The 26488-nt window shown below is 36.4% G+C and overlaps 2 protein-coding genes across 3 annotated transcripts in view; both read left to right on the top strand.

Annotated features, from left to right (window-relative positions):
• The window catches only part of LOC123525896 (DNA polymerase alpha subunit B-like), a 59387-nt gene extending 55842 nt beyond the window's left edge, over positions 1–3545 (top strand). For both annotated transcript variants that reach the window (XM_053521644.1, XM_053521652.1), the window contains one exon: positions 182–3545. In XM_053521644.1, coding sequence (XP_053377619.1) covers positions 182–331 — 150 coding nt within the window. In that variant the 3' untranslated portion in view covers positions 332–3545. The remainder of the gene's footprint in view (positions 1–181) is intronic.
• A 6163-nt stretch (positions 3546–9708) lies between these two features.
• Positions 9709–23573, top strand: LOC123525886 (uncharacterized). The gene is made up of 6 exons (XM_053521668.1): positions 9709–10350; positions 15939–16375; positions 17309–17377; positions 17570–18086; positions 19907–19966; positions 20352–23573. Exons 2-6 carry the CDS (start codon positions 15974–15976, stop codon positions 23564–23566), a joined length of 4263 nt encoding a protein of 1420 aa, XP_053377643.1. The 5' UTR covers positions 9709–10350; positions 15939–15973; the 3' UTR covers positions 23567–23573.
• The last annotated feature ends 2915 nt before the right edge of the window (positions 23574–26488 follow it).

Here is a 26488-nt window from a genome sequence, read left to right on the forward strand (position 1 = left end):
TCTTGTACTGGCTTATAGGTCTAGGTTCTACCCAGGTAAGTGCCTAGTCCTGAAATAAGGCCGAAGGGTCAGCTGGGATCATTAAACACTGAAAAGACCAGCAAAACAAATAAAACGATAGTATCAGAAGTAAATGTGTATTGCAATTGTTTACATGTTGTCTTGTTTTTTTTTCTTACAGGAAATGAAGGGTTGTTGTTGTATCAATCCAGGACGTCTCACTAAAGGTTTGACTGGGTCTACATTTGCGAAAATTGTTGTACAAGTGAATGAACTAGAAAATAACCAGTCTTTGGTCAAGAATATAACAGCACAAGTAGTTAGGATATGAATTTTACTGAACCAATTAATTATGTATAAAGAAAATGAAATTACAGTCGATGCATTAATGCAAACATACATTTAGCTAGAGCAGAAAGGAGATTTTATCAACAGTTTTATATGGAAGTGAAGAAATATCTTAAGAAGTTGAATAGAAGGTGAAAAGTGACATTTAAAACATGAAACCAGTGTAGCAATATATAATACACTTTCAAGCCCATATTGACACAACATGAGCACAGCAAGATTAAAGAAGTCAATAAAATTATATTTAGAATTACATGTATAAAGAACAGTTGTCTTCTTGCGTGATTACATGTATTATTTATAGGTGGTATTATTTACTGGTCAAACATTGAATGTTTTTGGTAGTTACTTTCTTGATAGACAATATATCTTCCTTTTTTAGCTCATCAGTGCTCAAGGTGAGCTTTTGTGATCACCCTGTGTCCATTGTCCGTCGTCGTCAGTCATCAACAATTTGACTGTTAACACTCTTGAAGTCACAATATTAGCCCAATCTTAATGAAACTTGGTCAGAGTGTTACCCTCAATAAAATCTTGGACTCGTTCGATATTGGGTCATCTGGGGTCAAAAACTAGGTCATCAGGTCAGATCAAAGGAAAAGCTTGTTGCCACTCTAGAGGTCACATTTATGACTGTATCTTCATGAAGCTTGGTCAGAATCTTAATCTTGATGATCTTTAGGGTAAGTTCGAATCAGGGTCACCAGGTCAAATCAAAGGAAAAGTTAGTTAACACTAGAGGCCACATTTGTGACCATATATTAATGAAACTTTTTCAGAATATTAATCTTGATGATGTTTAGGTTGAGTTCAAATCTGGGTCAGGTGGGGTCAAAAGCTATGTCACCAGGTCAAATCAAAGGAAAGCTAGTTAACACTCTAGAGGCCACATTTATGACCATATCTTAATAAAACTTGGTTAGAATGTTAATCTTGATGATCTATAGGTGAAGTTGAATCTGGGTCAGGTAGGGTCAAAACTTAGGTCACCAGGTCAAATCAGAGGAAAAGCTTGATAACACTGTAGAGGCCATATGTATGGCAATATCTCAATAAAATTTGGTCAGAATGTTAATCTTGATGATCTTTAGGCTAAGATCAAATCTGGGTCAAGTTGGGTCAAAAACTAGGTCAGCAGGTCAAAAAATCAAAGGAAAAGCTTGTTAACACTCTAGAAGCTACATTTTTGACTGTATCTTGATGAATCTTGGTTAGAAAGTTAACCTTGATGATCTTTAGGTCAGCCTCTAATCTGGGCCATGTGGGGTCAAAAACTAGGTGACAAGGTCAAATCTAAGGAAAAGCTTGTTAACACTCTAGAGGCCACATTCATGGCTATATCTCTATGAAACTTAATCAGAATGTTTGTCTTGATGACCTCTAGGTCAAGTTCGAATCTGGATCATGTGGGATCAAACACTAGGTCACCAGGTCAAAAAATCAAAGGAAAAACTTGTTAACACACATTTATGACTGTATCTTCATGAATCTTGGTCAGAATGTTAACCTTGATGATCTTTAGGTCAAGTTCGAATCTGGGTCATGTTGGGTCAAAACTAGGTCAAATCAAAGGAAAAGCTAGTTAACTCTCTAGAGGCCACATTTATGACCATATCTTAATGTCACTTGGTCAGAATGTTAATCTCAGTGATCTGATCTTTAGGTCCATAGGTCAGGTGAGCGATACAGGGCTTCAGGGCCCTCTTGTTTATCAAATTTCTTCTTCCAGTCATAAAATTTTGTTAATAAGTCTTTTACTCCTTTCCTGACTGATCTTAATCTGCCAAAAGGCAGATAACAGAAAATTTATTGTACAGTTCATGAGAAAGGCTTCAGTTTTCAGTTAGGTTTAACTTGCACAAGAAGTCCTAGTGCAGCCATTGGAAACGTCGTCTTGGTGAAAAACATTCCAAGACTATTTCCTGCATGTAAAGTCAGTTACTTAGTTGAGATGTCGATAGATGCATTTTATGGTATATGGCTTCAAGTTAGTTATAAATTGCTGGTGTTGGTTTAGTTTAAGTCCTACATATCAGTCAATACAAGAATTTTCACCTTTTGCGTCTACACTAAATGTCCAAATTTTATTATGCCCTCCTTCGAAGAAGGTGGGGTATATTGAACGCTTGGGCTTAGGATCATGAAAGATGACCCCTAATGATTTTGAGGTCAGTTGCTCAAAGTTCAAGGTCACAGTGGCCCGGAACGGTTAAACGGTTTCTGGATGATAACTTAAGAACGCTTGGGCCTAGGATCATGAAAGTTGATATGGAGGTTGGTCATGACGAGCAGATGACCGCTATTGACATTAAGTTCAGTTGCTCAAAGGTCAAGGTTGCAGTGACCCGGAACAGTTAAACAGTTTTTGGATGATAACTCAAGAACGCTTGGGCCTAGGGTCATGGAAGTTGATAGGGAGGTTGGCCATGATCAGCAGATGACTCCTATTGATTTTGAGGTCATAGGTCAAGGTCACAGTGACCTTGAACAGTTAAATGGTTTCCAGATAACTGAAGAAGGCTTGGACCTAAGTTCATGAAAGTTGATAGGGAGGATGGTCATGGCCAGCTGATGACCCCTATTGGTTTTGAGGTCAGTTGGTCAAAGGTCAAGGACACAGTGACTCGGAAATATTAGTTTCCGGACTATAACTTTAGAATGCTTGGGCCTAAGATCACGAAACTTAATAGATGTTGATCATGACCAGCAGATGACCCCTATCGATTTAGAGGTCAGTAGGTCAAAGGTCAAGATCACATTGACCCGGAACAGTCGAACATTTTTTTCCCAGATAAGTGGAGAAAAGATCACATTTGATACAGAGTTTACTTACGATTGGTAAATGACCCATAATTATTGATTTGAGGTCAGTACGTCAAACATCCAGTGCAAAGTGACCAAATAATTTCTGTTCCTTGTGCAATTACTGAATGCATCAAGGGGGGCATTTCGTGTTCTATGAGCTCTTGTTTTTCTTGCCCTAAACTTGTCATAGATTATGTATAAATGTAAATTGATAGAGCCAGAGGTAATGACTATTGCCCTGTTCTGCAGCAACCATGCAGGTCCTCGCAACAGAGCTAAAACAAAAGGAAAGCTAATGCTGATAGACTTCTCGACTTTTATTCAAACAAGATATTTAATGAAGAGCTTATATATGGCATGAATATTTTTGCAATAAAGATATTTAAAACTGATGGGTTCTTAAGTTTTTTATGTGCTGATTTAATGACATGATAAAACATATTATGTTAAAGCTTCTCTTCATGTGAACAGGCTCATGATGTGATTTTTAGCCATATTTTACAAATTAATGAGAAAAGTTTTATACCTACTTTCATTCTGATTTTACTCTATTGTTGTTAGCTGGCCTATCTGAAGTATATGAACAGCTGTCTGAGTCGTCACCTCTACACTCATAGATTTTTAGCTTGACTTTTCGAAGAAAAAGTAGAACTCTTGCACTCGCCCCAGCATCGCCGTTGGCTGAAGTTTTTGATTAAGTCTAATATCTCTGTTACTATTGACTTGAAACTTTAAATAGTTATTTACTATCAATGTCTGCATCAGGAGAAACAATCCCCATAACTCTGATTTGAATTTTGACAGAGTAATGCCCGTTTTTAACTTTGAATGTTTTGGTTAAAGTTTTTGATAGTCAAATACATGTCTCTCTGTTACTATCAAAACTTTTAACTTGAAACTTAGAATAGTTATTTACTACCAAAATCTACACAAGGCGAAACAATCCCCATAACTCTGATCTGAATTTTGACAGAATAATGCCCCTTTTTAACTTAGATTTTTTTTTGATAATGTCAAATATCTCTGTTACTATCAAAGCTTTTGACTTGAAACTTAAATTAGTTAGTTTCTGTCAGTCTTTACCAGGAGAATCAATCCCCATAACTTGATTTGAATTTTGACAGAGTTATGCCCCTTTTAACTTAGATTTTTTGGTTAAAGTTTTTACTGGCAAAGCTCTAATTCAGAGTCCAGCACTGAGAAAAGCCCAGTGTGCTGTCTTATGGACAGCTCTTGTTAATGGACTTCCAATGTAAACTGTTGTTACTTGATGGATTTCCTTCATACTTGAGATATTTTTTCCTCATCGTCATCCATGTATACACAAGGACCAAAACTCTTGCCTTAATATTTAATAAATTAGTAACTGTGAAGGTGGTAACTCGGCAGATTCTCGTTAGGGCCAAAAATAGTTACTGTTGAAACGGATATTCCCATCTGGATTTAAAACCAGTGACAGATTATTATAATCACATTTGAGCGTAATATGATTCATATTATAAATTATAAATATAAGACATTATAAATGACTTACATATATGAAGTAGATTCTTGAAGTATCTATTAGTTTTTAGCTCGACTACTAGTATTCACTTGTGGGAATAGATTGAAACTTAACACACTTATTCACTGTGATAAACTGACTTACATTGCACAGGTTCCATAACTCTATTTTCCTTTTTTTACAAAATGATGCCCCTTTTTCGACTTTGATATTCATTCAATTGACGAGGCTGTTGAATAGTCGAGCATTGCTGTCGGAGGACAGCTCTTGTTAGTAAATCTAATACCTCACATTGCGCTTTGTTTTTAACATCCCCGAGGGGTTGGCTATAACAAGAGGTAAATGGTGGAAGTTTTAGGTTAAAAAGTTGTAAGAGAAATACGTAACGTTTCGCTATTGGAATTCCTATCATAGTGAACTGCCCAGGTAGCCTAGTGGTAGAGCGCCCACTTTGAGTGCGGGAGGTCGTGGGTTCGATCCCTGGCCACGTCGTACCAAAGATGTAAAAAATGGTGCTAGTAGCTTTCTCGCTTGGTGCTCAGCATTAAGAGGATAGTGCTAGGACTGGTCAGTCCGGTGTCGGTATAATGTCACTGGGTAGGATATCGTGCCACCTGTTCCAGTGAGGCAGCACTATAAAGTTGGGCATTATGCGCACTGCTACAAGTAGACACCTTTGTTTATATGACTGAAAAATTGTTGAAAAAGACGTTAAACCCGAACACAAACACACCTATTATAGCTGTTCACGTTTGAAACATTATGACATCATACTATTTATTGAGTTATATAGCCCGTGCTTCGAGGAAAATGATTCTATTTAGCTCGCCTGTCACGTAGTGACAAGGTGAGCTTTTGTGATTTCCCGTCGTCTGTCCGTCCACAATTTCTTTTGAACACGTTAGAGACATTTTGCAATTAATTATGCCCCCTTCGAAAGAGGGGTATATTGTTTTGGAGATGTCGGTCAGTATGTAGACCAATCCATTTCCGGATGATAACTCAAGAACACTTGGGCCTAGGATCATGAAAGTTGATAGGGGGGTTTGTCATAACCAGCAGATGACTCCTACTGATTCTGAGATCAGTAGGTCAAAGGTCAAGGTCACAGTGACCAGGTACAGTTTAACGGTTTCCGGATGATAACTCAAGAACGCTTGGGCCTAGGGTCATGAAAGTTGATAGGTAGGTTGGTCATGACCAGCAGATGACCCCTATTGATTCTGAGGTCAGTAGGCCAAAGGTCAAGGACACTGACTCAGAACAGTTAAACCGTTTCTGAGAGCACTTTGGCCAAGGAAAACAAAACTTAATAGGAGGTTGATCATGGCCAGCAGATGACTCGTATCGATTTTGAGGTCAGTAGGTCAAAGTTCAAGGTCACAGTGACCTGAAACAGTTAAAATGTGTACGGACGATAACTTGAGAATGCTTGGGCCTAGGATCAGGAGACTTAATACGGAGGTTTATCGTGACCTGCAGATGACCCCTTTTGATTTTGAGGTCAAAGGTCAAGGTCGCTTTGACCAAGAACAGTAGAACTTTTATGCACAGTGATCAAATAATTCCTGTTCCTTGTGCAATTACTGAATGCATCAAGGGGGGCATTTCGTGTTCGACGAGCTCTTGTTGTAATCAAACTGGCAAAATATCTTGAACTACAATAGATCTTGGATTCCTTGATGAATCTGTCAGATCCAATCATAGGTTCTGGAGTTACGGCCCCTGATTGACCCCAGAAGAGTCAAACTTTGTTAATTTTTACCTTGTGAACACAATAGAAGTGACATTTTACATTTGATTTTAACCACACTTACACACAACTTAAGTCATAACAAGATCTCTGTTCCTTTCGAAAACTAGATTTCCTCATGGGTTCTAGAGTTACTGCCCCTGAAAGGGACAAAATTTTCTGTTTTGGCCTTTTCAGCCATAAAGAGGTTCCATTTATGCTTTGATTTGATACAAACTGGCACAGAATGTTTATCGTGTTAGTCTCTAGGCCAAGTTAGAAACTGGGTCATGTGGGGTAAAGAACTAGGCCACCAGGTCAAATCAAAGGAAAGGCTTGTTAACACCCTAGATGCCACATTTATGACCCATATCTTCACGAAACTTGGTCAGAATGTTTATCTTGATGATTTCTAGGCCAGCTTTGAAACTGGGTAATGTGGGGTCAAAAACTAGGTCACCACTCATATCAAAGGAAAAGCTTGTTAACACTGTAGAGGCCACATTCATGACATATCTTTATGAAACTTGGTCAGAATCTTGATGATTCCAAGGCCAAGGTTAACAGGTGAGCGGTATAGCACGTGCTGATCCAGCCAATCTTCTCAAGGGGTATGGGGTCCGACCGGACCCTTACTATGAAAAACATATGTCTTTATACACTAAAAAATTTGATGTGATTTTTGTGGATGTTAGCCGTTTACAAGTACAGGGTTGTCAATAAGTTTTAGTTGAACAGGCTGAAATAGAGAAGTAGCTGTCCAGATAGGAATTTTGAAATTCAGTGCTTCATTTCATGCATTCTGGGGCATTTTAGGATTATTTAAGAATACCTGTTCCACTGCAATTTTATATACAATATACATGTATCCCTTATTTTCACATTTTTATGAGCCACCTGTTCCATTTGGGAAAAATAAAAGTAAGTTTTCTTAAAGGTAAAATTCTTTTTTTCTTTGAGATAATTAACATAAAAATGAATTACGTCGAGGCTGTATGTAGCAGCAGCCACACACACTTTGAATGCGGTCCTACTGTTGCCTTTTCGAAAAATTATTTTCTTCTGTTCTCTTCTTTCCTTTTTAGGTCACCTGTCACAAGGTGGCCAGGTGAGCTTTTGTGATTGCGCAGCGTCCGTCGTCCGTGCGTGCGTAAACTTTTGTTTGTGACCACTCTAGAGGTCACATTTTTCAGGGGATCTTTATGAAAATTGGTCAGAATGTTCATCTTGATGATATCTAGGTCAAGTTCGAAACTGGGTCATGTGCGGTCAAAAACTAGGTCAGTAGGTCTAAAAATAGAAAATCCTTGTGACCTCCCAAGAGGCCATATTTTTCAGTGGATCTTCATGAAAATTGGTCAAAATGTTCACCTTGATATCTAGGTCAAGTTCGAAACTGGGTCACGTGCGGTCAAGAACAAGGTCAGTAGGTCTAAAAATAGAGAAACCTTGTGACCTCTCTAGAGGCCATACTTTTCAATGGATCTTCATGAAAATTGGCCAGAATGTTCACCTTGATATCTAGTTCAGTTTCGAAACTGGGTCACGTGCCTTCGAAAACTAGGTCATTAGGTCAAATAATAGAAAAACCTTGTGACCTCTCTAAAGGCAATATTTATCATGAGATCTGTATGAAAGTTGGTCTGAATATTCACCTTGATGATGTCTAGGTCAGATTTGAAACTGGGTCAACTACGGTCAGAAACTAGGTCAGTAGGTCTAAAAATAGAAAAACCCTTTGACCGCCCTAGAGGCCATATTTTTAAATGGATCTTCATGAAAATTGGTCAGAATGTTCATTTTGATGACATCTAGGTCAAGTTCGAAACTGGGTCACGTGCGGTCAAAAACTAGGTCAGTAGGTCTAAAAGTAGAAAAATCTTGTGACCTCTCTAGAGTCCATACTTTTCAATGGATCTTCATGAAAATTGGTCAGAATGTTCACTTTGATGATATCTAGTTCAAATTCGAAACTGGGTCACGTGCGGTCAAAAACTAGGTCATTAGGTCAAATAATAGAAAAACCTTGTGACCTCTCTAGAGTCGATATTTTTCATGGGATCTGTTTGAAATTGGTCTGATTATTCAAATTGATGATATCTAGGTCAAGTTCGAAACTGGGTCAACTGCGGTCAAAAACTAGGTCAGTAGGTCTACGTAGTCCGTGTGTCCGTGCGTAAACTTTTGCTTGTGACCACTCTAGTTTAAGATCCAGCTTTGAAATTTGGATGACATGTACAGTTTTGCACACTAATCTTTAAACTGTCTTTCAGTGACCATAAATATGACCTACTAATCTTCTTTCTTACATTTTAGCATCAATTTACCATTTGAAACATGTGGTTCAATGTACTCGGGTGAGCGATTCAGGGTCATCATGACCTTCTTGTTTTTAGGATTTTCCGGGGTGGGGGAGGTCCGGACCCCTCTTGTTATTTATTCGTCTAATCGGTATACAAGGAAAAAGAAACTAGAGTGGGTTCGGGTATTCTTGAACCGTTGGCAAGTAGTCTCATTTAAAGGCTTGTTTAATTCCTACTTATTCCTGCACGAAAAAATAATCAGATAGCCTTTTCACATTTACCATAAAATTAGAACATCTGCTGTGAAAAGTTGAGTGTATCTTTACTAAATATTCACTCTTAAAAGGAGATGTGCATATTGTCTTCGTCTTTCGATCGGATGATTTTTCACTGAGTTATTGCCATTTGATTATTCAACGTTAGTATACTATAGTGGCTGGAATTCATCGAAACTTCATAAGAACATTCACTCCGAAGAGGAGATGCACATATCTTCATACATGTATTTCCGTCGGATGATTCCCACAGAATTACCGCTCTATGATTATTCAATATTGTTAAATTATAGCGCCATCCTACTCAGGAGTATTCTCAGCAACCACAGCTGGAATTCAGCGAAAATTCTTGGGATGCTTCACTCTCAAGAGGAGGAGCGCATATTGTTTTCTTGTTCGCGTGGGATGATTTTTCACTGAGATATTGCCGTTTGATTATTCAAAATTAGTAAACTATATGTGCCTAGTCTGAATTCAAGTTTTGTTCTTTTAATATGTAAACAAATTATATTTTGAGGAGCACCCATCGGTTTTACTGATATTTTCTTGTTTAGCTAAGAACTCCTAAAAACAGAACAAACGTTGTATGCTTCAAATGTGGACGGGAGGTTAAACTTGTCTGAACTTAATTATGATAAGTTTCAATAAATCATGAAAATAAGTTTAGAGTACATGTTTATTCCATACCTCATGTTTTTATTTCGATGTAAATGAGGTGTGGAACCAAAATTTGTAGTCCTGTTTGGCGCCATATAACCTATACTGTGTTGGTGCGCCGTAAAACCCAAAATAAATAAATAAATAGAGTACATGTTTTACACAACTATGCATGCTATTTGCACTAAATGCAATCATTACCGTGTTTACAAAAGGAAAAAAATGATTGCAGCGAGGACTAAATTTGCAGATCTGAATTGCAGCCGGGACCGGGGTTCCAGTTGCATTCGCACGGCAATTGAATATTCTGGTTGTGTTTTTATCCAGAATCTGCAACGGACCTCGCATTCAACTATTTCTTTCAGCTTTTAATATACTGACATTTGTGTAAAATGAACTGCAAACAGGAGAGATATTTGCATACATTGGTTTATATCATATAAGTAACATCAGGGCGTCAATTAAATATGTTTTAGGACTTAAGAAAATTAGTATTATCTGTAAACAATTTGTTAAAATATGTCATTTAAATATACAACAAAGTAATTATAAGACATGAAATATGTATTTTTACCGATTAAATGTGTACACATTACTCTGGTATGCCATACCGGATCTATAATGATATCGTATATCGCTTTAAATGCGTTTTTTGTTCTGTATGGTTATTTTGTTGAACTGGGGACATACTTTGTATATAAAGGTACTATTAGGACATAATATGAGGTAACGCTATTTTTTCCCATTCTGTTTGAACATAGAATCTACTTGACAATTTCATTGTGAATTACTTAGTTATGCATTTTGCCACGGTAAAATGATAAATGTCTGACTGAGATAATTTGCTTTAGACAATCATAAGGACGGTCAGATTATTTCCTTCAACGGAGGAAGGGCAATACGTGTATTTGTTGTTTTGTTTGATTTAGTGTCACTCCCATACAATGTAATATGGCAACATTTTCTAGCTTTTGATGGTGCAGGAAGAACCCAGGTGTCTGCCCAGGCATTTTTTCAGGCATCGGCGGGGCACCAAGGTAGAAATATAGACATTCCGTAAGCAAGCTGGTTTCCTCGCATGAAGAATTTTACACCCCATGTTTCAGACTTTTTATCTACTAGGCTCGGTTTTATTGTTCTTGTAATGGAATATGTACCACCTTTACACCACCTAGCAACGACTTAAGCATATAAAATGAACGGGTATAATTGTCCTGAAGGACCAGGTATTATTATTACAACACTGACTTCAGGTACGTGCACTAATCGTCGATTAAATATTGTTCTGAACATTAATCGAAGCTACTGTGTACGAATATAACAAATTGTAATGGCTCGCTCTTTAAATATTATCTGCATATACTTAAACTGACAATGTTAAAATCAATAAGAAAATATGCACCGATAAAGTTTTGCAAAGTTATCAGTTATAAATATTTACAACGCTCTTCCGTGAATTGGAAAATCAATAGTCGTCTTTAGATATCAAATTTAGCGTATCATCTCGTAATCTATAACATTCATGTACGTTCATGAAAAAGAAATTCACATACCTTAAAGATAATGTGTGATCATTGATACCCAAAGATATTCATCTTGGTCTTGGGTGATATTTATTTGCTAATTCTGCTTGTTGATATTGTCTGACATGTAGGTACAGACACTACTAAAGTAAGAAAACTCTCAACGTGCGATACAGGCACCGAACGACCCCATTAATTAGGGGCGAAAGTTAGATGTGTTTTCCCCTGCCTGAGAGGGTCCCAATATGGAATACTGCATATTTAATGCAGGAAATGAAATTTCCGACAGTAGGAAGAAGCCCTGGGAAAAAAATCAGTTTTCGAGGGCAGTTTGTCTGCATCAAGTCTCTGTTTCTGCTATCGTTTTCGATGTTACCAGCTTCTGAGTCAGATGCTAGAGTACGCTTTTCTAACCCCTTCCGATGTGCCGGCGATCCGGATTAGTTTTTTCTGTTGCGCTTTTAACAGTCCCAAAGTATAGACTACCATTTTATTCTAGACAATCCTCGTGGCTTTGCTAACTGATTTCTGAGTTGAAATCGTATTTGATTCGTACACGAAAATTTTTGTCAGTGATTTCATTCACATTCGATGGCACAAAGGGTTGTTTAAGAACGAATTCGTGACCTTGACCGACTAATGCCACGTGACTTCAGTTTGCAAATCAAACTACTTGATAACGCATTATAGATAATTTATCAAAATGAAAGATTTATGCAACACTCTGCCTGATTGGACGAGAGTGTCAGTTTGTTTCACTTTGCTGATTGTGCTACGCTGAGTGAAATGTAGACAAAGCGTTTATCCTAAACGACGCTGTTCACAGTTTTAAAGCTAACTTTCGCTCAGTATATTTAGCAAGAATATTGACATATCTCAAAATAGTAAGTAAGGTTAATAAATATGATAAAAGCCTGTTCAAATACCAACATATATCAAATTAAATAAAAAAAAAAGCTGAATACGGTCTGCGTATCACATGAATAAGGGTGTGATAAGAGTCTTCTATGTAGAGAAGTGCTTTTTAAAAGATTTTCCTTGTTACAGTTGTCGTCTGTATATGAAAAGGTTTCTTGCTTTTGTGACTTATTCAGATTGCATATTAAAATGAGTACTTGTTTGCTTTGATATATTTGTTACAAGTTAATTAACTGATTTATTATATATGAATATTTTTCTTTAGTACGGTATGCAAATATTGAACTCAGTTGAAATCTGTTATTATGTATATGCTATATAATGACTAAATCTCATTACATTGAAATGAAGGAATACGCTGCATACAGTTCATCTACGTGATATGATTACGGTCGAACTTTGCTTAAGGTAGTTCTGCACGTTTGATAAACCGGAAGTGATGGCGTAACGTCATTTATCCGGAAAACATAGAATAAAGCCTGGATTCGGCGTACTGAAATGAAAATCAGTGTATGAAATAAAGGCAGCCTGTGAATAAATTTATTAAATTGTAACAGTCTCTATCTTTCTAAAGTTAAAATATAATATTAAAACATCTGACACGTTAAATAATTCAAAATAATGTCTTAAAATCTGCTTCAAATAGGCGGTTCACTTTAATCATGGCCAAATATCTCAGAAATAAGCACACGGACCTATACATTTTATTTCACTATATTATAGGCCATATGTTTATTTACGACTGTGAGAAGTTTCATTAAAATCTACATTGTGGAAAATTTTCTATTCGCGGAAATGTTATGAAAGTTGCTATTTTCCCATAGACTCCCATTATGAAAACTTGCGCGAGGTCCGAAATTTTCAAAGCAGTCTAGCAAAAAATCAAGCACACGACCCTATCATTTTTATTTGCTGAATTTTCTAGGTATACTCTGAAGTTTTGAAAAATCAGAGTTTAATCAAATTCTACATTGTAGAAAAAGTTTCGATCCAAACGTGCAGAACTACCTTAAGAGACGGAAGCATTGAAATAATTACAGTTGTATGTGTCCCTTGACCATCACTTTTTATAGGTGTGACGTCATTGTCCAAAGATTCATGAATAGCGAATATGCATTTGTTAAAGCGGGATCAGTTGGCCTATTTTAGGGGCCGCTAAAGCTAAAAATAAAAAATCCTTTAATTGATTTTTTCTCATGTATTCTCATCAAACTTGATTTGCAGCATCTTTATTAGGCCCGCAGCCAACTTTGTTCAGTTGGGACATTTGACCCCTTTTAGGGGCTGCTAGAGCTAAAACTAGAAATGCCTTTAGACAGCGTCTCATGAACAGCTTGATGAATCTTTGTCATACCTGGTCTGCAGCATCATTATAAGGTCCTCTTCCAAATTTATTTATATAGGAACTTGGGCCCTATTAGGGACCACTGTAGGTTAACCCTTAACCTGCTATATTTCTATAATGGACTGGTCCATCTTTCAATTTGGACAGTACCACTTATTACTCAAAGGGGTTTTCACTGAAGATTTACTGACTGAATAGCGAACTGTGCAGACCATGATCAGACTGCACGGATGTGCAGGCTGATCTTGGTCTGCACTGGTCGCAAAGGCAGAATCATCTGCCGCCAGCAGGCTAACGGTTAAAGTAGATATGCCTTTCTTCGCATTAACCACTAAAATGTAATGGATTTTTATCAAACTTGGTGTGTAACTATATCGTAAGGTCTCCTGCTATTTTGTTACAAATGGGGATAGGGACCAATTTAGCTAAAAATATAAACACTTTTACTGACTTCTCATGAATGACCTCTTCTCATGAACACGATTCGCCGTAAAACCCAACTCACTCACTCACTCACTCTCATGAACCGCTTGATGAATCTTCATCAAACTACTGCTGTAATTATTCGTCTAAGGATAAACGAAACAAAATTGCAAACCGAAACCTTTGTGAAAAATTTAAAGAGAACCATTTAAATTGTTAAAATGCGGTGTTTAGTTTTGCAGTTTGAAAAATGTTAGATGAAAGATGAATGTTAGATGAAAATTTCATAAACTTCTTTCCTTATTACAATTCGCCGACCTTTTTTTTAAAGATATTTCTTGTTTATTATTCTGTATAGCTAAATTTATTTATTTATTTATTTTGTTGGATTTAACGTCGCACCGACACATGATAGATCATATGGCGACTTTCCAGCTTTAATGGTGGAGGAAGACCCCAGGTGCCCCTCCGTGCATTATTTCATCACGAGCGGGTACCTGGGTAGAACCACCGACCTTCCGTAAGTCAGCTGGATGGCTTCCTAGCTAAATTTATTGTTGATATTCATGGTAACATACCATAGAATATAAAACATTATATACACAGTTCTATCACAATAGGAGAATGAACCACGACCACTGAATAACACAAAAGCGATAGAATAATACATTATCTTAATAACAAATGACCTGGCATATAAAGATGAAAGTTATTTTATTTCATCACAGACAAATAAAGTTATTATCAGTTGAAAAAGCCAATTTTAGAACCAAAGACATTTAAACGGGTGGAATAATTTAGATTCTGGAAATGTCATGATCTTACTGGCTCGATGCTCTGTAGCTACTGTCGGGTCAAATCCTGTCGCAGAGATAGCATTTAAATGGCAAAGACGAGAAACATGGTCGTAGTATGATGTGTCAATTGCTAACAATTTCTCATGTCATTTGAGTATTATTAGTACAAATATATCCCAGTAATACGACTTTGGTAAATGTAAGAAAAATCAAGCAACAACCGCCTCGGTAGCCTAGTGGTAGAGCGTCTGCTTCGAGTTCGGTAGGTCGTGGGTTCAATCCCCGGCCGCGTCATACCAAAGACGTAAAAAATGGTACTAGCATCTTCCTCGCTTGGCGCTCAGCATTAAGGACTGGTCAGCCCGGTGTCAGTATAATGTGACTGGGTGGGGTATCTTGCCACGTGTCTACGGCGTGATACTCCAGTGAGGCAGCACTATAAAGTTGGGCATTGTGCTCACTGCCACAAGTAGACACTGTCGTTTATATGACTGAAAAATTGTTGAAAAAGACGTTAATCCCGAACAGACACACGCACGCACGCACGCACACAGACACACACATTTTCGAATTATGACAATTATCGACCCTCTGGACAGGTACAACTGTGACATTGCATGTATCTGAAGTTGCTGATTCCTGGTGATAAGTAATTTATGACTTGCCTTGAAAGAAAATATCGTATGGTCCAGCTACTGTATAAAATGAATAACGTTTTCTTTCAATTTAAGAAAATACATTAAATGAATCAATAGTCTGTTACACTGATCTGTCTTAGCGAATACAGTTAATATGTAGTATAAACACGTGGAAGAGTCTACTGAATCGAAACTCTTTTTTTTATCATAATTATATAAAGCCTACTAGCTATAGTATTTTGAAATAAACATAGTGACAGGAAAATGTTGATTACGTTATCATGAGTTTCATAAATCATCGCATTAATAAACAAATAGCTCGACATAAAAGAAAAATTATAGCGAAAACATCAGAAATATCTAAAAGTAAGTCTTAAATGTTTCAAAACCTTAAGGTAACGAATGTTCTGGGGCAAACTGTTTCTTTTGAAACAAACCTTTTAACCTTAGATAATTAAAAATCGACAAGTTCTTAAAAGTTGTAGCTTAATTCATCATATGAAGTTTATTTTAAAAACCATGTCAGACAGTTATCAAGTGAACTCTGCTTGTAACCAATGTATGCAAGAAAAGTGTTCTTTACAATTGTGGGACTTGTAACTAAGTACAAAACAAATCTAATGAGCTTATCGCATGCGAATTAAATGGTGTTTTCGTATTCTTTCAATAGGAAGGCTATAGTAGCAGAGACGAATTAAATTTAGAATGGCGTCTGTACTGCCAATCTCTCTTACACCATCAGAAGAGAAGGCATACTGCTTCCGGCTTTTATCTCTGATTGTAGACGGCGGGACATTGGTCTTACGTCACAGATTTGATCTAGCCATTCCACCAAACCACTTACAGAACACATTGAACGATGTCAACACACGTAGTAAACTACATAACTTGTTCAAGAAAAAGGTCTTAACACAAGGACAGTGGCATGTTCTTTATCCGGCAACAGGTCAGCCTAACTCGGCAAAGTTTGATGTTTCTCTGCTCGTGTGTTTGCTGAGATATATCTGTGGTCTGAATGAGGTCTCGAACGTATGGACATCTGTCCCTCCTTCTTTTGACACATCAACAGAAGCGGACATCACACGACTAAGACAGTACAGAAATGAGGTAAAATTAAATATCAAACTACTAAGCTGAAAAGTACTGTTAGAACTTCGTAAAATAAATGTTGGAATAACGTCAATTCGTGCGGCAAAAGGGTAGTGTTTGTATAATAAAGTTATGAGAGTTTTTTCGCTGAATTTCTTACTGGTACGTTTTCGGTTCACAGGTTAAATTTAACGAAAATAAAAGATTATATTGGCATTTATACAGTCATGCATCTAAAAGTCCCCGAATGGTGTTTTATTTTCGCATAAAGGCAGTAGCAGAGATTTTTCTTGCTGCAACATTAGCCTTATAAACATAATGCTTTGTAAAATTCTGTACACTTCAACTTTTTAAGAAAATTCGTCTCTTTCTTGACGAATATCATAATATTCCTAGGACATTCCTCGATTTGATCATTAGTGTGGTATCTAATGAAATTACTTATCATTGCTAAAATCCATCGAGAGCAAGCCTAAAGGTAAATTATGGTTTGAGCTCTATATCTCAAGTAAAGCGTACGTAAAGTTGATTCCATAAAACAAAGTTTGCCAGGATCATCGGTTCAAATTACTCTTTTTCAAAAAAATGTCATGCTGTAATTTTGTTTTCAGATTGTAATGTTTGAGTCGGTTGCGCATATGTCTAAAATAAGTAGTACTTAGAGTTTTTATGTTTAGATTTTTGTTTTGGTTGGGTTTAACATCACACCTACACGAGTGTGTGTCATATGGGACGTTCCAGCTTGTGATGGCGGAGGAAGACCCTAGGTGTAACTCCGGGTATTATTTGATTATGGGTGGGCACCTTGATTAAAGCACCGACATTCCGTAATGTAGGTTAAGTGAGAGTGCATACAGACAGTACTTGGCGATGTTTTGGACTCGTACATTTAGTTAAGAGGTTGATATATTCAAGGTATATAGATAGAACAGATTCATATTTGTGTTTCAGATATCACATTTGAAATCAATTTCATTGAACAAGCAAGACTTTCAAAGGAAGTGGAACAAAATAGAACAGGTAACGTTTCGGCTTTCTAACTAATCATGATTTATGCATTAATATAAATGTGCAGATATATCATATGTCTATGAAGCTAAATTCTTATTAAGCTGGAGTAAATGAGTCGTTATTACAGAAATGCTTCTAATCAAGTTAACCAAACTTGTCTACTCTCTATTTAATGATGTGCTCTATTTATTGTGATACTAGGTGATTACACGTCTAGGTGCAGGAATACCAAACTTATATCAAGACATTCAGAGGTTGAAAGATGATAGTATAGATCCAGCGAAAGAACATGATTATCAAGAAAAGATAAAAGAGTGGGAGGAAATGGATAAATCACTGCAAGAAGAAATTGCTCACATCCAGACTGACCTGCAAGAATGCATTGCAAATGTAGATAATATTAAAGAGTCTTTAGAAGACAACCACAGCCGTTTAAATGAAGTACAGAAGCAAACCTTCGAGAACACTAACACGATTAAAATTCAGGCCCAGAAGCAAGAAACAGGCATTTCAAAAGTCGAGAGTTTGGAGACAGATGTACTTGCTCATGAAACGAAACTATCTAAAGTTGAAACAAAGCAGACAGATCTTGAAGAGATGACTAAGAAAAATACAGAATGTTTTGAAGAACACCAAAGTATTATCTACCAACGTATCCAGTCTTCTGAGTCTAAAGTAGATAGTATCGCAACTGATGTATGTTCGCTACAGTCAAAAGGTGAGAGAAAATTTATATGGTTGATGGGAAAATATTATATACACAGGCGATACTAGGTGACATAAGACTCGTTGAACGACGAGAGACTCATTAATTATCTTGTCTGAAAAACGACTTCATTTATACAGATACATGTATAGTGTTTTGTAAGTAAACGTTCAGTAAGTAAAAGTCCAAATAACAATACATTCAACTTATCATATGAATTCCGTTGAAGGAAAGCATGCAGTATTTGATAATCTTTTATAAATGCTTTCTTAAATGAACATAAAAACATGAAGTGTCAGCGTTGAATGGCGTGAATGTCGATATCAGTTTTTGTGTTATGGTTTTGCGACGGTTTTTACCTTCAATTTGTTTCGGTTCTAGGATTTCCATATGAATGACATTTCATCACTGGAATATTTTTTCAATTGAATGATCAATTTGTTTGGAAAAGTTCACATAACTTGCAGCATTAACAATGTGGCGGTTTCAAGTGAATAAACTTCATTCTGAGCTACAAGATGTAAAAGGTAACTACTTGTAATTCCCATGAGAGCATGACAAAAGGCGCAAACATTTACTCTATTTGTACTGGAAACTGACTGTCCTGGGCGATTTCACAAGAATATTTCATTATGGAAACAAGAATTTTTTAAAAAATACTCATATGATTCCGAAGCTTTTAAAAAGACGTTTGCTTTAGGTCAACGCACGCGGTCGTGTTTTTGGCGGCTGTGTATGGTGTATATAACATAGCAACGTATTTCCCTTTGATTTGAGATTAAAGATTCAATTGAAAACTTTAAATTTCATTTAATTGCCAACCTTTACATACATGTTTCAATACATCAAATAACTTTACATGTGTAAGCAAAATACAATTTAGTTACAAAGATTATCAACAAGAAGAATTGTATTATTCATTTATGTTACTGTGTTAGAAAATCGAAAGTTAAGCAACATTATCTAGAAATGTATATATATAAAGCAGCAGGGTAGAAACATAATCCTTACGCTAGCCGGATGGTTGACTTACTCACATGACAAATGTAAACATGTAATCATTCGGCAAAGACATGACGGACGCAAAGACCGGCACTGGTATTGATAAATATTCTCTCTGCGTGAAAATGTATTAATTATTAATTATTATGTATCAATGCTTGTATGTACAAATGAATTTCAAAATATCGAATCCAGTCTAATGCATATAAAATGCACTGAAAGCCTGAAAATGGTTAATGTCTTTTACTTGAGCGACTTGTCTTTGTTGTTTGCTTCTCATCGTGCGAGTTATTAAAGGCAATATTGGTTCTTTGTTTAAAGACTCGTCCATAAAATGATGACGCTTTTAGACATGCAACAAATTATCAAAACATAATCGTCTTATTTAAATGAAACAATATGGTGAAATTCATTATATCATAACTTTTTCTTTAAAGATCGACACTTTTGTAATTACTCCTATATAAATGTTTACAAACTTGCAAACAAATAAAATCACCTGCAGCCGTCACAACCGTTACAAAACACTAAGTACGATATTTCCTGTCATCAAACTGATACTTTACTTACCATCCAACCACTTTTCTTGTATTCTAATACCGTCGTGAATTTAGTTCTTTTTTATGGTACAGTAAAGTAAAAGAATTTACTGCTGACCTTTATCAGTACGATATAATCTAATTTCAGTTTTAACTAGTATCACAAAATACAAATGGTACGTCACATAATATATATAGCATAACTTAATGATATCACATTCAAGGGATGTTATTTCATGACATTTTACAGCCGATACAGTTATAAATATGAATCGACATATTTTCTTTCAGTACAAGAATTATCAGTGAGCGAAACCTCAGCGATTTCTTCTGAAGTAACTAGAATTGCATGTAAGTATGTCGAACTATATCAATCTGGGTAATATCCAGGGAAGACTAACGGTAGAGCTTTTGCACATGACCATCCGTTTGCTAGGTTGTTAACCAGATATTGTTGAAAATCCGGTTGAGTTTAAAGTTAATTTGATTGAACATTTTTACCGCAATTTTAACTAATTAGACTTAATTTCAATCGAAAACGTTCGGAAAACATGAATGCTTATACTGTTTGATGACTGCATTTTGCAAGATTTGTTTCATCTCAACGGGTGTATATATCTTTTAAAATTATGGAAAAAATTTAGTACTTTCTATACATTTTACACTGTGTCAGGAAATATATACAAATGATTTAAACTTCACTGTTATAATTATTCATGATTATTTATTATTGCAGCAGTCACAAACGTATGGTTAAGAGACCTTGAACGTGATGAAGTCTATGTTACCACTCACGCACATAGGACTGCAATGGAAAAATTGAACCGCACTGGCTGCCTGATATTAAGCGGACTTCCCGGAGAAGGAAAGACCACTATGGCCACAAAACTACTGTCAGAAATAACAGACCAAGAACATTGTTTAAAATTAAGTGAGCCATCGCACTGGAATAAGTTAACACTGAACGAGGAGAAGCCCCTCATAATTTTCATCGACGACATATTTGGTGCAGGAGCTTTAAACGAAAGCTTATTAGAAGAATGGTCACGACGCTTACCAGATATTGAAAAGGCGATTAAAGCTCAAACAGTGAAAGCAATAATTACAACACGTCATTATATCTTAAAGGAAGCAAAAGAAAAACTAAGACATTTGACCATACTTAAAGACGACAATGTTCAAATACTAGCATCTTACGATCTTTCGAATGCTGAGAGAACAGAAATACTTGAAAAGCACCTAAAGTATGCAAAGAAAGAATTCGATTCAACTCTGATAACAGAATGTAACCAGATTTACACCAGTGAATCTGCATTTATTTCCAGGCTGTACGATGTGCCATCAGATTTTGAGGATTTCTTTCGAGGAAATAACTCTAGACATAAATCAATGATAGGATTTCCGGAAATCGTCAGCCTTTTTGTTCGAAATGAACACCTATTCAACCAAGGTGCTTATTTCTTCGGTGAACCATTCTTGTTTTTCAAAAAGTGCATAGAAGAATTATTTCTAGACGAAGAAAAGTTTCTGGCCTTAATACTTGTTTGGGCGAGTCATGAGAAGAAGTTAAAGAGGAAAGACGTTGAACCACCTGATACTTCAGACGAAATAAAAATGGCAGCGTCGAAATTTGGCATAAATCTGGAACACAAGACAACAAAAACTCTTCGCAAGTCTCTGAAATACCACGAAGATGGATTTTTGCGATTTGATCCCTATAATGGTACATATTATTTCAGCCACAATAGTGTAAAAGATATGGTTGGACTTGTTGCGGGCCAGGAATATACAAGCGCAGTACTAGAATTCGCGGATAATGAATTTTTGAAACAGTTTGTAACAACAGATGAGACTAAAAATGATGGGCTTCATATCTATGTGGAACAGTTCAGATACAAGGAACTCCATTTGGCAATATGCAGAGCATTGGCCCCGAAAGTATTATCTGAAGGTGAATTCAAAAAAGGAGATGGACAAATTGAAAAGAAATTTGGCTTTGGGTTGTATCGTACTTATGAAAAAAAAAATGAGATATCAATGAATACGTCTGTTTTGAAACATGATTGTTTCAGCAATAATGATTTTGTCAGTCAATTTTGTAAAAGCGAAGAAGGAAAATATATGTTCTCAAAACCCGTTGATGCCTTGCCTAAAATGTGTTTGGACAGGAACTGTGATATTGATTTAGGAGAAGAAATTACAGTGTACTTGCCGTCACTTGGACTTCTCTACGACAGTTCCCTTCTTCTAAAAGAAGTTTTCAAACAGAATTTACATCAATGTATAAACACAACAGAATTCTTGCAATCAACATTACTGATAGCATCGCATGAAGGATTAAAAGATGTCATTGAAATGTTGTTACAGCACTCCGCCACCGTAAATGAAGACGCGATTTATTTTGCAGCTGCAAAGGGGCACAGTGGAAGTCTTGAATATTTGCTTAAAAATTATACTGGAAATTGTATAGATTGTCCTAACAGCATAAACAAAAACAGTCCACTTATTGCAGCATCTAAATATGGCGCTGTTGAATGTATGAAGTGCTTACTTCGTCATGGTGCCAGTATCAACTACAGGAATAAAAACGGTTGGTCGGCACTGGATAAAGCCGTCCTTTATCGACAGCCAGATTCGTGTAAACTACTTTTAGAAAATAAAGCTCGTGTCAATTGCAAGGCAGGGAAGTTTAAGCGAACACCACTGCACATGAATGCTGATGTCGGAGACGAAAATATAACAAAGCTATTACTACAACATGGAGCATCAATAAAGGCGAAGGATTACAGAGGTCATTATCCAATACATTGCGCAGCTTTCAGTGGAGAAAATAAAATTGTAGACATTTTACTGAAAGCAGACGAAACTAAAGTGACACTAAAGAATCGCATATCCTATGGTAAAGCTTCTGTCATCAAGGGTGCTAGCCTGTATCATGTTGCCGTTTGGAAAAAGAATGTTGATTTGATAGACATATTGATACAAAATAAATTGTGTCCAAACATTCGTGATGCCTATGGAAGAACACCCCTTTACCTAGCCGTATATGGACGGGAAAATAAGAAGGATGAGAATGACGAGAGATATACGATGCAGAGGGCACAACTGGAAAGAGAGCTGCAGATTAAAGTTATAAAAAAGCTTTCTGTACATTCAGATGTCCATATATCCGAGAAAGATGGATACACCCCTTTACATGCTGCGGTTCACAAGGGTCAGATAGAAATTGTCAAATTGTTAGGCCCGATTGCTGACGTAAATGCGCAAGACAAATACGGAAAAACTCCGCTGCATACAGCTTGTGATCAGATGAACCTAGATATATTTAAGATCCTTGTAGAAGATTTAAGAGCCGATTACTGCATGCGTACAAAGTCCGGCCGAACAATATTTGATATCTTAGCAATCAAGACCGAATGGAGATATGTAAGAAGACGATACCAGAATGGAAAATCTGTAACAAAATATATGATTGAATATCCGCGATTCAAATCTTTCAGAGCCATTATTGCAGTAAAAGATCCTGACTTTCTGAAACAAGTTTTATGGAATATAGATACATCAGATACGATCGAACCGAACAAGAGGAGGAGTATAAATATGTGGATGATGATCAACGAGATGCGGGGAAATGAAGATGTAGACGAAGGCGAACAAGCTGAGGAAAAGGAAAATGTACATCAAGGCGAACAAGCTGAGGAAAATGAAAATGTACATCAAGGCGAACAAGCTGAGGAATATGGAAATGTACATCAAGGCGAACAAGCTGAGGAAAAGGAAAATGTACATCAAGGCGAACAAGCTGAGGAAAATGAAAATGTACATCAAGGCGAACAAGCTGAGGAATATGGAAATGTACATCAAGGCGAACATGCTGAGGAAAATGAAAATGAATATCAAGGCAAACAAGCTGAGGAACATGGAAATGCACATCAAGGCGAACAAGCTTAGGAAAATGGAAATGTACATCAAGGCGAACAAGCTGAGAAAAATGAAAATGTACATCAAGGCGAACAAGCTGAAGAAAATGTACATCAGGGAGAACAAGCTGAGGAAAATGGAAATGAACATGAACACCAAGGCGAAAAAGCTGAGGAAAATGGAAATGTACATCAAGGCGAACAAGCTGAGGAAAATGGAAATGTACATCAAGGAGAACAAGCTGAGGAAAATGGAAATGTACATCAAGGCGAACAAGCTTAGGAAAAATGGAAATGTCAACAAGGCGAACAAGATTAGAAAAATGAGAATAAAAATCAAGGCGAACAAGGTGCTAATTGTTAAGATGTACATCAAGACGAACAAGATGAAAAGTTATTAATAGAAAATGATACGAACAATGCCAAAAACATCGCCAAAATACCAGTGTCCGTTGGTTAAATTGATAAAGATATTCACTTAAATATTCAATCATTTTAAATGAATATGAATGCCCACAAATCAGTCTGTATCAATTTCAAATTGTATAATGGCTAAATAATGCGAGCAAAATCAAGGTCTTCATTGACAGGTAAAAATCATATTGAATAAATATAAAAGTTAGTTTGTCAAATCAACACAGAACTTGTTCCACTGTTGCAATCCAAATGCAATCCAAATGTCAATTAAAAGGTGCAAAATATTAACCTAGGGACCATGAAAATGCATCGTTTTACCTCATTAAACGTAACAACAGAAATTTAACAAGCGGAGTGAGCTAAATGGAATTCAATACGGAGGACTGTAGGAACTGCATCTTTAATTTGATATTATCGTAGTTAAGCGATAGTGTTACGTCAGCAGTTTACTCCATATAAATACAGAAATGCGGTCTTTTACAGCTGTAAGATTTCGTACAGGTTAAATGTTCCCTTAAAATATATAGTACTGTCAAACATTACGTTTAGAGTATAAGCTGATATGATATTTTATGCTTTATAAACAAGTACCGATAATATTTAATCTTTATTATAAGATATTGTACAATATAACTATATTTTAGGTAAATAGAATTTTTCAAATACTTGTTCCAATTGTTAGTCTTGATATAAAGATTTAGATACCAAGCATATACTCTTATAGAACTTTAGTTGAACCTTGCGATAGAGTATATACAAGATAGTTTTGTTGTTCCCTTTCTTTAGAGAAACCAATGTATGATACCTTGTCATTTTTGGGGACATTTTATATTAAAGAAAATTCAAAATGGCCACCATCGTCAATGTTTAATTCCTTTAAAAAAATAATAGTGAGAACTGTTGAAGTGTTGTTCTCCTGCATTATTTTGTTTATTGGGTGGAACAAACGTAAAATCTGACGGCTTTTGCTCCCGGACCCATATTAGCATTTTCTTGCCCCAACTATGAATGGTGGATTTGGTCTTGGTCTTTGTTTTGCGTCCGTCCGATAAAGGTTTGTGACACGCCAAGCTCAAAAAATTTTTGATATGAATTAATGAAACCTTGCATGATTCCTTATCATGATATGAACTTTGGCACCTTCTATCTTTCGTCTGGCTCCGTCCCCTAATTCCAGAGTTATGGCCCCTGAAATAGTCAAAAAAGCACATTTTCACATTGTGACGAGCCTAAGTCAAAAAGTATTTGATATAAATTGATGAAACCTTGCATGAGTATTTATCTTGATATGCACTTGCGCAGCTTCTGTTTTTCGTCTGGCTCCTCTCCCTATTGCCATAGTTATGGCCCCTGAAATAGTCAAAAACACACATTTTCACCTTGTGACGCGCCTACTCAAAAAGATATTCATATAAATTGATAAAACTTTGCATGAGTCTTAATCATGATATGAACTTGCACCTCCTATTTTTCATCTGGCTTCACCCCTATTTCCAAAGTTATGGTCCCTGAAATAGTAAACAATGCACATTTTTACCTAATGACGCACCTTGCTAAAAACTAGTTGATGTAAATTCATGAAACCTAGCATGAGTCTTTATCATGATGCGACCATGCACACTTGGCATTCTTTTTATGATCGCCCTGTGTCCGTCGTTCGTCGTCCGTCCGTCGTCCGTCCGTCGTCAACAATTTGACTCTAGAGGTGACAATTTTGGCCCAATCTTAATGAAACTTGGTTAGAATATTACCCTCAATAAAGTCTTGGACGAGTTTGATATTGGCTTATCTTGGGTCCAGAACTAGGTCACCAAGTCAAATCAAAGGAAAAGCTTGTTAACACTCTAGATGTCAAAATTTTGGCCCAATTTTAATGAATCTTGGTCAAATTGTTACCTTTAATACAATCGTGGACAAGTTTGATATTGGGTCATCTGGGGTCAAAAATTAGATCACCAGGTCAAATTAAAGGAAAAGCTTGTTAACACTCTAAAGGTCACAATTTTGGCCCAATCTTAATGAAACTTTTTCAGAATGTTACTCTCAATAAGGTCTTGGAGGAGTTTGATATTGGGTCATCTGGGATCAAAAACTAGGTCACCAGGTCAAATCAAAGGAAAAGCTTAACAATTTAGAGGTCACAATTTTGGCCCAATCTTAATGAAACTTTGTCAGAATATTACCTTTAATAAAATCTTGAACGAGTTTGATATTGGGTTATCTGGGGTCAAAAACTAGGTCATCAGGTCAAATCAAAGGAAAAGCTTGTTAACACTCTAGAGGCCACAATCTGGCCTAATCTTAATGAAACTTGGTCAGAATGTTATCCCTAATAAAATCTTGGACAAGTTCGATATTGGGTCATCTGGGGTCAAAAACTAGGTCATCAGATTTAATCAAAGGAAAAGCTTGTTAATACGCTAGAGGTCACAATTTTGGCCCAATCTTAATGAAACTTGGTCAGAATATTACTCTCAATAAAATCCTTGACGAATTTGATATTGGGTCATCTGAAATCAAAAACTAGATCACCAGG

Source organism: Mercenaria mercenaria, chromosome 1, assembly GCF_021730395.1.
Source record: "Mercenaria mercenaria strain notata chromosome 1, MADL_Memer_1, whole genome shotgun sequence".
Lineage (NCBI taxonomy): Eukaryota > Metazoa > Mollusca > Bivalvia > Venerida > Veneridae > Mercenaria > Mercenaria mercenaria.